Source organism: Coturnix japonica, chromosome 17 (genome assembly GCF_054131305.1).
Source record: "Coturnix japonica strain WE chromosome 17, WE-NBRP24, whole genome shotgun sequence".
NCBI lineage: Eukaryota > Metazoa > Chordata > Aves > Galliformes > Phasianidae > Coturnix > Coturnix japonica.
In genome coordinates, this window is record NC_140679.1 from 11,491,746 (window position 1) to 11,503,121 (window position 11,376).

Genomic DNA, 11,376 nt, shown 5'->3' on the forward strand with positions numbered 1-11,376 from the left:
GGAATGCTCTTCTTGGCGTCTCCCAAAACAAAAAACTGAAAATGCTCAAGCTGCAGGATTGAACTGCTGAGTTACACACTGACAGTGCAGGTGCACAGAAGAGAAAGGGAACCCCTCCCTCATCCATATGCTAATACACATCATCGGCTGATTAAGACACTAGTAAAATATGTACATGAGCTCAGTCCTGAGAGAAGCACCTCCTCCTGTTCCTGTCCTGCTGCTTTCACTCTCCAAGCCTCTGAGCGTAGAACTCCACTAAAAGAGTCCAACCCAACGCAGCTAACCAAGCACTGGGGGAGGATAGATGGCTCGTGCTCACAGCACAAGATCCATATTTCATTCTTTGCCCTGTCCCAGCTTCCGTGCCCCACCGTGCAGCTTACCACATCCACATCTCAGCTTCTCCCACATAAGAACAGTCACTGTAAGAACTTCAGACCTTACACTCCTCTACATACCAGAGCAGAACTATTGCCTGCAGCCTACAGTTTCTACAGGATTTCAGCCTTGGAGAACACGCACACACTCAACATAGCAGAGATGACATTTAACTTATGATTGGAATGTTATTGGAATCAGTTTGTTAGCACACTGTGATCCTCCCAAGCCTGCAGAAAATACACATGGTTCCTCATCAGGTGACCAACTTCTCTGCTTTTTCAGTTGCTAAAACAGAAAAAGAGAAAGTTATCACCAACTTCCCTAACGTCACCCAGGAACAGGTGAATTGCAGGGACCCAGACAGAACACATCAGTTTTGGCCCAGTGTGCCAAAGAAAACTGCGTTTTTTCCTCCAGCCCCACCTGTCATCCACTCCTAGCTGGAAATTTACGGCTTTGGCTAACAACATCCAGTCTAGTTTTACCAGTGCATGTGCACAACCTCCTAATAAATACAGGCCTCAATCAGCCAAGGACAGAAGAACATTTTCCAAGATTTCTCCTCAATTACCTTTTCCCAAGAAATCCCCTTTGTTTTGTCCACCGGAAGAAAAGGGAAGATGTTACTCTGCATCCTTCACGATGCTTTATGGACCCTTTCAGAAGAAAAAGCAAGTGGCCATTGCAGCAACTTCAATACTGACGAGGTCATCTTTTCCCTTGTTGCTCCTGCACTTCTGCCTGCCTGCTTTCAGTTTCTGATGCTCGAGAGTTTCAAACATTCTTGGCAGGAATTGGGCAATGGAACACTGATGAGCTTTTTCCCAGAGCAAAACACCACACATGAGATGCAATTCAAAAAATAAATTAATTAATTAAAAAATAATAATAATAATAATTCAAAACCACAGAGTAAAAACTGGAAAGGGCATCTTTTCCCTCTTCTATTTTAATTACAGAGATCAGATTCAGACTCACAGGGTAGAAACTGGATTTCCAGGTTGGTAACATTCCCTTGGAAAGTACAAAAAGAAAAATGGTGGAAAAGTTGCATGTGTGGCAACAGGAATCTAAAACGAACACCTGAACAATTATTCAGCCTGCTCTCAAACTTTATTTCCTCTCCGAAGGAAAGCTGTGGTGGTTTTTTCGTTGTTTTTAGCCATTTTTGTTTTTTAAGATTCTTCATGTTAATATTTCTGCATGTATTGTATTGTATGTATATTATATTGTAATATATTATATTGTATGTATATGTATTGTATTGTATATGACGGTACTCATTATCCAGTCTTCTCAAATACAGCTAAAGTCAACACACGAGGAACACAGCAAGGTGCCTGTCCGTGTTTGATTCTCATGCTCCCCCCAAGCCCAGTTTTGCTGTCACTTAAGAACAGGAAGGGATGCAGCATATTTGCTGAGCACTCACCTCAGGAAACTAAACTTTCAGCACATAAAAGGAATTGAACTGGACTAATATCTTTAGGAAACTGGCAAGTACTCTTGCCAAAAAACTACGAGACAAAAGCCAAGCGTACAACCTTCCAGAAAGCACGTTTCTATTTTGAAAGCAATATGACTGCAAGAGATGTGTGTATAGAAATTCACCCTTAGCCCAGCTAATAAATAAGGACTGAAATAAGGACTGACTGAGCATTTAATTCACATTTAGCAAAATGCAGGTGCCAAGCCTTACTAACCCCATTTCGCTGAGAGGAGAAAGAAAAAGGAAAAGAAGGGAAAAGGAAAAAGAAAAAAAAAAAAAAAAGGAAAAAAAAGGGGAAAAAAGAAAAGAAGGGGAAAAAGAAAAGAAGGGGAAAAAGAAAAGAAGGGGAAAAAGAAAAGAAGGGGAAAAAGAAAAGAAGGGGAAAAAGAAAAGAAGGGGAAAAAGAAAAGAAGGGGAAAAAGAAAAGAAGGGGAAAAAGAAAAGAAGGGGAAAAAGAAAAGAAGGGGAAAAAGAAAAGAAGGGGAAAAAGAAAAGAAGGGGAAAAAGAAAAGAAGGGGAAAAAGAAAAGAAGGGGAAAAAGAAAAGAAGGGGAAAAAGAAAAGAAGGGGAAAAAGAAAAGAAGGGGAAAAAGAAAAGAAGGGGAAAAAGAAAAGAAGGGGAAAAAGAAAAGAAGGGGAAAAAGAAAAGAAGGGGAAAAAGAAAAGAAGGGGAAAAAGAAAAGAAGGGGAAAAAGAAAAGAAGGGGAAAAAGAAAAGAAGGGGAAAAAGAAAAGAAGGGGAAAAAGAAAAGAAGGGGAAAAAGAAAAGAAGGGGAAAAAGAAAAGAAGGGGAAAAAGAAAAGAAGGGGAAAAAGAAAAGAAGGGGAAAAAGAAAAGAAGGGGAAAAAGAAAAGAAGGGGAAAAAGAAAAGAAGGGGAAAAAGAAAAGAAGGGGAAAAAGAAAAGAAGGGGAAAAAGAAAAGAAGGGGAAAAAGAAAAGAAGGGGAAAAAGAAAAGAAGGGGAAAAAGAAAAGAAGGGGAAAAAGAAAAGAAGGGGAAAAAGAAAAGAAGGGGAAAAAGAAAAGAAGGGGAAAAAGAAAAGAAGGGGAAAAAGAAAAGAAGGGGAAAAAGAAAAGAAGGGGAAAAAGAAAAGAAGGGAAAAAAGAAAAGAAGGGAAAAAAGAAAAGAAGGGAAAAAAGAAAAGAAGGGAAAAAAGAAAAGAAGGGAAAAAAAAGAAGGGAAAAAAGAAAAGAAGGGAAAAAAGAAAAGAAGGGAAAAAAGAAAAGAAGGGAAAAAGAAAAGAAGGGAAAAAGAAAAGAAGGGAAAAAGAAAAGAAGGGAAAAAGAAAAGAAGGGAAAAAGAAAAGAAGGGAAAAAGAAAAGAAGGGGAAAAAAAAGAAGGGAAAAAAAAAGAAGGGAAAAAAAAAGAAGGGAAAAAAAAAGAAGGGAAAAAAAAAGAAGGGAAAAAAAAGAAGGGAAAAAAAAGAAGGGAAAAAAAAAGAAGGGAAAAAAAAGAAGGGAAAAAAAAAAAGAAGGGAAAAAAAAAAAAGGGAAAAAAAAAAGAAGGGAAAAAAAAAAGAAGGGAAAAAAAAAAGAAGGGGAAAAAAAAAAGAAGGGGAAAAAAAAGAAGGGGAAAAAAAAGAAGGGGAAAAAAAAGAAGGGGAAAAAAAAGAAGGGGAAAAAAAAGAAGGGGAAAAAAAAGAAGGGGAAAAAAAAGAAGGGGAAAAAAAAGAAGGGGAAAAAAAAGAAGGGGAAAAAAAAGAAGGGGAAAAAAAAGAAGGGGAAAAAAAAGAAGGGGAAAAAAAAGAAGGGGAAAAAAAAGAAGGGGAAAAAAAAGAAGGGGAAAAAAAAGAAGGGGAAAAAAAAGAAGGGGAAAAAAAAGAAGGGGAAAAAAATGAAGGGGAAAAAAATGAAGGGGAAAAATGAAGGGGAAAAATGAAGGGGAAAATGAAGGGGAAAAATGAAGGGGAAAATGAAGGGGAAAAATGAAGGGGAAAAATGAAGGGGAAAGAAAAAGGAAAACAAACAAAAAGGAAAACAAAAAGGAAAACAAAAAGGAAAACAAAAAGGAAAACAAAAAGGAAAACAAAAAGGAAAACAAAAAGGAAAACAAAAAGGAAAACAAAAAGGAAAACAAAAAGGAAAACAAAAAGGAAAACAAAAAGGAAAACAAAAAGGAAAACAAAAAGGAAAACAAAAAGGAAAACAAAAAGGAAAACAAAAAGGAAAACAAAAAGGAAAACAAAAAGGAAAACAAAAAGGAAAACAAAAAGGAAAACAAAAAGGGAAAAAAGGGAAAAAAAAGGGAAAAAAAAGGGAAAAAAAAGGGAAAAAAGGGAAAAAAAGGGAAAAAAAGGGAAAAAAAGGGAAAAAAAGGGAAAAAAAGGGAAAAAAAGGGAAAAAAAGGGAAAAAAAGGGAAAAAAAGGGAAAAAAAGGAAAAAAAGGGAAAAAAGGGAAAAAAGGGAAAAAAAAGGAAAAAAAGGGAAAAAAGGGAAAAAAAGGGAAAAAAAGGGAAAAAAAGGGAAAAAAAGGGAAAAAAAGGGAAAAAAAGGGAAAAAAAGGGAAAAAAAGGGAAAAAAAGGGAAAAAAAGGGAAAAAAAGGGAAAAAAAAGGGAAAAAAAGGGAAAAAAAGGGAAAAAAAGGGAAAAAAGGGAAAAAAAGGGAAAAAAAGGGAAAAAAAGGGAAAAAAAGGGAAAAAAAGGGAAAAAAGGGAAAAAAAGGGAAAAAAGAGGAAAGGGGGAAAAAAAGGGAAAAAAGGGAAAAAAGGGAAAAAAAGGGAAAAAAGGGAAAAAAGGGAAAAAAAGGGAAAAAAGGGAAAAAAGGGAAAAAAGGGAAAAAAAGGGAAAAAAGGGAAAAAAGGGAAAAAAAGGGAAAAAAGGGAAAAAAGGGAAAAAAAGGGAAAAAAAGGGAAAAAAAGGGAAAAAAAGGGGAAAAAAGGGGAAAAAAGGGGAAAAAGGGGGAAAAAAGGGGAAAAAAGGGGAAAAAAGGGAAAAAGGGGAAAAAAAGGGGAAAAAAGGGGAAAAAAAGGGGAAAAAAAAGGGGAAAAAAAGGGGAAAAAAAAGGGGAAAAAAAGGGGAAAAAAGGGGAAAAAAAGGGGAAAAAAAGGGGAAAAAAAGGGAAAAAAAGGGGGAAAAAAGGGAAAAAAGGGAAAAAAAGGGAAAAAAAGGGGAAAAAAGGGGAAAAAGGGAAAAAAAGGGAAAAAAAGGGAAAAAAGGGGAAAAAAAAGGGAAAAAAAGGGAAAAAAAAAGGGAAAAAAAGGGAAAAAAAAGGAAAAAAAAGGAAAAGAATGCATTCTGTCCTGAATCCTACTTTGGCCATGGCCTGCCTAGAAACAACAGCCACCTCACAGCCAAGCAGCAGGACAAAAACACTGGGGAAATCAAGGTATTTTACAAGAATCAGGCACCACATACTCCATCCTACTCCAAAAAGCATGCCAGGAAAACCTTCATTGTCCACATCTGAATTAACTAGATTGATCCTCGCAACATGAAGCTAATAGTTTTCTACCTATGCCAATGCAGAGAAAATCTAAAAACATTAATTCAGAAGCAAACCTTACATCAGAAAAAAAGGTGTTCCTCATTTTTATGGGAAAGATCCAGTGCATATGGCACCTTGCGAGCAGCTCCAGGCCTCCCAGCATTACAATGCTAAGCAAGGGAAAACGCTGTGACAGAAGACAACCGGAGCCAGGTCTCGATTTCAGATTCCAAGATCTCACAGCTCACTGGCAACTCAGAGTCATTTGGCGCCAATTTAGTTTAAAAAGCATATTTTCAACAACATTTTTCATGCCTCACTTGCTACTAAAGTTGAGATCTAAGTGAACAAAACACAACTATCGCACGGCAACGGGCCCAGAAAGCATTTCTCATTAACATACGATTTTTAAACTGATTTCACTGTACTTCTAGTGGAGGCCTGGAGATGTTAGTGCACCTACAAAGACATTATCCAACACGCTGATATTCAACGCAACCCAAAGGCATCTCCCATCTGCCACGGTGAAAGTGCATACGAAAGGAGCCCACCTCCTCAGGGAGGGAAGCACTTTCTCTTCAGCAGTTTCCTTCAAGTCTCCAGACACCAGGAAAACCAGCTGATTATTAACAACAGCTACACACGCTCTGAGGGGAAGTGGAAACAAATACATGATAAAGCTGTTAGTAAAACAGGAAAACCGAAAACTAAGATTCCAAGCCTGGTTTCTTAAGAACCATTCCCACAGAAAACCACAGATTTCCCATCCCACAGCCTGCAAAAAAGCATTCTGATCTCTTGACCCTACTTGCATTTCCCAGCTGTAAAGGCCATCCAAAAAACAACCAGTCCCTGCATCTCTACCCCAGTCCCCGCACACATCAGGCATCCTGCCCCTGCTCAGCACCATGCTCCTGTGCTCAGCCAAAAAGCAGAGGTCTGAGAGGGTTCCATACCACCTACGCTTGCAGTTATAGTCCTCATTTATTACCTGAACTATTCCCCCAAGACAACTTGCACTCCAGAAAACATACTGTCTTTCTTGATGAGCGATGCAATAAAACTCTCCATACAGCATCATTCATAAACCCTACCAAGTGTGGAGAACTAAGGGTGCTTCTGTGCACAGTTCTGTGCCCACCCCCAAAGCCCCAGGCTCACTGCCCCAGCAGTTTCTGACTGGAAGAACCCCAACCCCCCGCTCCTCACATCATCTTCTCCTGCACCAGGAGATGCTCCTAGTCCTAACGCTCAGCCAGGGGAGCTGTGTTCTGCCCTCACTGTCCAGCATTCCCTTGGGAAGTCACTCAGTGAGCACACACTCTGTTTGCCACTGTACAAAACAAAGGAAAAACACAAGCTTTAAATTCTGCCCAGTCCAGGGAATCTAGCAGAATACACAGTGGAAGGAGGTTACAATTTAGGACCAGAATATTGTTATTAATCAACCCTTTCTTGCGAGCAACAGAGAAGACACATGCAAGCTTTTTTCATCACACCAGGTAACCCTATTCAGTTTGGGGCTTGTGGTTTTAACAACAAGAAGAAGGTCAGCTTGAGTCCAACAATCCTTCACATGAATTAAAACTGGGGAGTTTTCTTTTTTCGTGTGGGGAAGTTACTTTTTATATGCACTATTTGAACTATTTAGAAGTTGAACTAATTCTCAAAGCAGCATTAATAATTCCAGTTAATGAGACTAGTTACTCAGCTATTATTAATACACAGCGTATCAAGAGATGAAGAATCAAGCTAAATTCACTTTCAAGAACAAAAACACAATCCAGAGACATCTCCTGTTCTGTCAGGACACAGACAGGAACATGTTCTTGTCAGATATGTAGCACAATAAAACACCTGCCTGAAAAGTTCAATCCAACACTATTTTAGCACACATTCTATCAAGATCCACGTAATCAGACCACAAAGAGTCAGTTCAAGTAGACACCCCAGCACCTGTGTCACCTGTCCTACGGGTACATGTGGACGCACCTCTGAGGACCTGCAGCCTTCACTCTGAACAATGGGATGCTCACTACCAGTTACCATCAGACACTCTGAAAACCACAGACTGGCTCTCTTAGAAAGCACTGTTTGACAGAAATGACAAGTAAGTAACTCAAGATGCTGAAGGAGACTGCCTTCAGGTAACCAAAGAACAAAAATTAAGCAGCTTTCACGTGGACACAAGCATTGAGAGAGAAAGGAAAGTCTGGAGACTGCATGTCACTCTGCGTGGGATCAAATGGCTCTAACCCAGGGCCTGAAGTCAGAGCAGAGCACATGGAACGAGGAGGGACATCTGTCAGGCTGCACAAGGCCACGACAGGCCGTGGGGACGTGTGTCTGAACACAGAGAGGAAGCTGGTTTTAGTCAAGTTTCCAGATATTAGAATCCCCGTATCTAAGATGTCTGATGCACACACTGTACTGCTTTCTCCTCGGCACGCTTCCTGCTCCTCCATATTTCCAGCAAATGGGTAAGTGTCCCCACACGATGATCATTCTGATGTGCAGGCTTGGATTTCCTATTCATACTCCTTCAGAAAGTGAAGTACTGTGACAAAGTGAGGACCTACAACACGTCCTTTAAATGCAGAGAGGGGACAGATGTTGTCAGTGCTCACTCAAAGTCAAAACATGCCCTGAGATGCACAACCAGAAGCCGAGGCCTGATCAATATTGAAGCTCCCCAATTAATTGAAGTAGGTAAATCATTTTCAATGCTTCCACCACAAAATTGGTTGCGACTGTTTGGTAGGGCTTTTTGTTTATTTGTAAGGCTGCAGAAACCCCCACACCTCCAGCTGAAAGAATCCAAACAGTCCCGGTCTTGAAAAGGGCCAAAATTAGTTGGGAACAAACGCACCCTCAGATCCATCAAAGAAATCATTTATACCGAAGGGAAAGTCACATAACCAAAATAAACAGCAAGCCCATTGTGCAGAGAAGACCTGCCACTGTTCTGACAACAGAGACTCTATTCCAGGCTGCATAAAACATCACAAGCAAAATAAACCCAAGGTACAAACAAAATGCCATCGCCTCTTCTTTTGTCTCGGGCACAAAGCAGCAGGGCAGGCAGGCCAGGGATCCGCTCCTGCAAGGCCGACTCTCCTCAAGGTCACAGCCAATTTCGGTGGGGGGCCGAGGAGGTGGCGAGCAGCAGGGCTGCTTTGGGTCCGAGCTGGCAGAAAAGCCGAGTGTAAAAGTTTATGAGCTCATCAGGATTGTTGTACCATTACATCAGAGGCAATTATAAATGGCCAAGAGCAGGAGATGGGGAGCCAATCAGATCACAGATAGGATGTCAACCTAAGACCAACTGTCTCCTGGCTTTGACAGAAGGATTTTACCTCCATAATTCAAATCCCAAACCAAAGCAATCTGCACTCACTGCTCCTATCGCCGAGCCGCTTACTAGCACTCCCGGCCACGGGCTCGGGCCGCCGGGCCTCCCGCGGGGGAAGATGGCCCCTCCGGGCCGGGCCGAGACGCGGCCACCCGGGCGGGCCCTGGGCGACCCCGGGCAGGGAGCGAAGCCCCCGGGGCGCGGAGCGGGGCAGCGGCGAGAAGGGGCAGCGGCACTGCCGGGGGGGGGACACCCCGCGTTGGACCAGGCGGGCCGCCCGCCGCCCGATCCCCGCCGCACCGCCTCCGCCGACCCCTTCGCGCCGGGCCCGGCCGCTCCCTGCCGGGGACGACCGCCGTTTCGCCCCCCCTTATCCCGGCGGAACGGAGGCCGCTCTCCGGGAGCCTCGCACAAAGGCTGGGGAAGGAGGAAGGAAAGGCAGAGAGGCAGCCATTTTAGAGCGAGAGCAGGCACAGACAATGGCAGCTCCCCAGCAGCGCCGACCCGGCGGGGAGAAGCCACGGGAGAGGGGCCGTCCCGTCCTCCCCCCCCCCGCCCCACACCACCACCCTCCTCAGGGCACCTCTCTCCCCCGCCGCCCCCATCCCCAGCCCGACGGCCGCGGCCTTCCGCCCCGTGTCCCCCCCCCCGGCGCGCCGTCCGCCTCACGCGGCCTCGCGGTTACCTGCTGGCTCCGGCCGAGGCTCTGTCCCCCGCCGCTGCTCCCGGGGCTCATGGGCGCGTGGTGACTCCTCGGCGGGGCCCCGCCGGGCGCTGCGGCCCAGCCCTGGCCGTTGCCCCCGCCGTACTGCGAGACCATGTCCGCGGCGCCCGGGCCCTTGCCGGCGGCTCCCCCGTCCTGCGGCCCGCCGCTATAGTCGCCCCCGGGGTAACCCTGATAGCCGCGGGCGGAGCTGGGGGAGGTGAGGAGCTGGTTGAGGGTGGGGGTGGCCGTGGGCTGCGGGGTGGCGCCCCCTCCTCCTGCTCCGCCGGCGGCCGAGGGCCCCATGACCCCGAAGCGCTGCTGCTGGAAGGCGGCGGCGGGGGACTTGGCGCCGGCGGCCGCCTGAGCGGAGCTCTGCGCGCTGCCCCGAGGGGAGCTCAGGGCGTAGGCCTGGGGGGGAGGCGGGTAGGAGCCGGCGCTGCGCCCGGCGCCGGCCGCGTAGTAGTTGTTGTACTGGTGGTTGGGGAAGCCGTGCTCGGCGCCGCCGTGCGAGTTCTGGGGAGGGGGCGGCCCCGCGGGGGCTCCCGCCGGCCCCGGGTAAGACTGCTCCAGGCCCCCGCTCTGCAGCGCTGCCATGCCAGGGCTTTGTTGTCCGCCATGTTGGTGGAAGGTAGCGGCGGCGGCCGCAGCGGCGGCGGCGGCGGCAGCAGCCTGGGCGCCCCGGCCGTAGGGCTGCCCGAAGCCGTAGGCTGGCGGGGGCAAGGCGGCCGGGTGGGAAGGGGGAGGCTGCTGCGGCGGCTGCTGCTGCTGCGGCGCCCCCACCCCGTCGCTGCTGCCGCCGCCGCCGCCACCGGGCGGCTCCGGGAGGTTATTGTTCAGGGTGGCGGCGGCGGGCCTGGGGCCCGGGTTCCCGTTCGAGCTCTTCAGGTCGGACTCGGCCCCTGCGCCCCCTCCGTTGCTCTCGGCCCCGTCCTGCAGCTCTTTCCCCGGGGGGCCCTCGCTCTCCGCCTGCTTCTCGCCGCCGCCGCCGCCTCGCTCCGCCGCCGCCGCCTCGCCCCCCGCCTCCTCCAGGGGACAATCCCGCTGCTGCGCCTCCGCTTTCTTCAGTTCGGCCGGAGCCGGGGCGCCCAGGCTGCTGGCGGCGGCGGCGGCGGCGGGGGCGACCTGAGCAGCCATGATCCCCCCCCTCCCCGCCCAGCCGCCCCCCCCCCCCCCCCGGACCGGTTCCCCCCCGAGCTGCTCCCTGCCTGGCCGACCGGCGTGAGGCCTCACTGCTCTGCTGCTCCCCGCTCAGGCGGCGGCGGGCTCTTCAGGGCAGCGGGGGCTCATTCCCCCCCAGCCTGGTTGGCGAGGCGGGGAGGGCTCCGCTGGGCTGGGCTTCCCGGGGCCTGGCCCCGCTGTACCTCCTCGGTTGCAGCCGGCAGAGAAAGGGGAGGAGGAGGAGAGAGTGGGGGGAAGGAGGAGGAGGAGGGGGGGACCCGGGACGGGGCTCCCGGTGCGGGAGAGGCGGGAGGGAGGGAAGGGGGAGGGGGGGGGGAACACGGCGAGCGGGCGGGCGGGCGCCGTCCCCGGAGCCGGGCCGAGCGGCGGTGGGGCCGGGCTGGGTGAGCCGCGCGGCAGCTCCCGACTCTGGTCCGCCGAGTGGGGCTCACTCCGACACGAGGCTCAGCACTGCCATTTTACCCAGCGCCGCGGCCGCCTGCCAAACCCGGAGCGGAGCGCGGCGCGGCCCGGACGGGAGCCTCCCCCCCTTCACAAAGGAGGAGCGGGCCGGCCCCGGCCGCTCGCGGCTCGGCGCGGCGGAGGCTGCCGCACGCAAAACCCGCAGCGGATCCGCGGAGCCGAGCCCGGCACCGAGAGCGGGGCGGTGCGGCGGAACCGGGGCCGGCGTGCGGGCGGTGCCGGGGCAGCGGGCGGCGGCACGACCCTGGCAGTACCGCCCGGCTCGGGGCGGGGGGTCAGGAGCCGTGACCTCGCTCGGAGCGGCCTTCCTTGCCTTCCTCACCTTCCCGGGGCACCTCCGGAGGCGGCGGGGGCGCAGGAGCCGCAGCCCAGTTTTGGGGGAAA

General features: G+C 48.9%; 1 protein-coding gene across 2 annotated transcripts in view; it reads right to left on the reverse strand.

The window, feature by feature from the left end:
- Positions 1 to 10,798, reverse strand: part of ARID1A (AT-rich interaction domain 1A) — a 59,114-nt gene extending 48,316 nt beyond the window's left edge. For both annotated transcript variants that reach the window (XM_085517976.1, XM_015883186.2), the window contains exon 1: positions 9,331 to 10,798. In XM_085517976.1, coding sequence (XP_085374102.1) covers positions 9,331 to 10,485 — 1,155 coding nt within the window. In that variant the 5' untranslated portion in view covers positions 10,486 to 10,798. The remainder of the gene's footprint in view (positions 1 to 9,330) is intronic.
- Between the last annotated feature and the right edge of the window lie 578 nt (positions 10,799 to 11,376).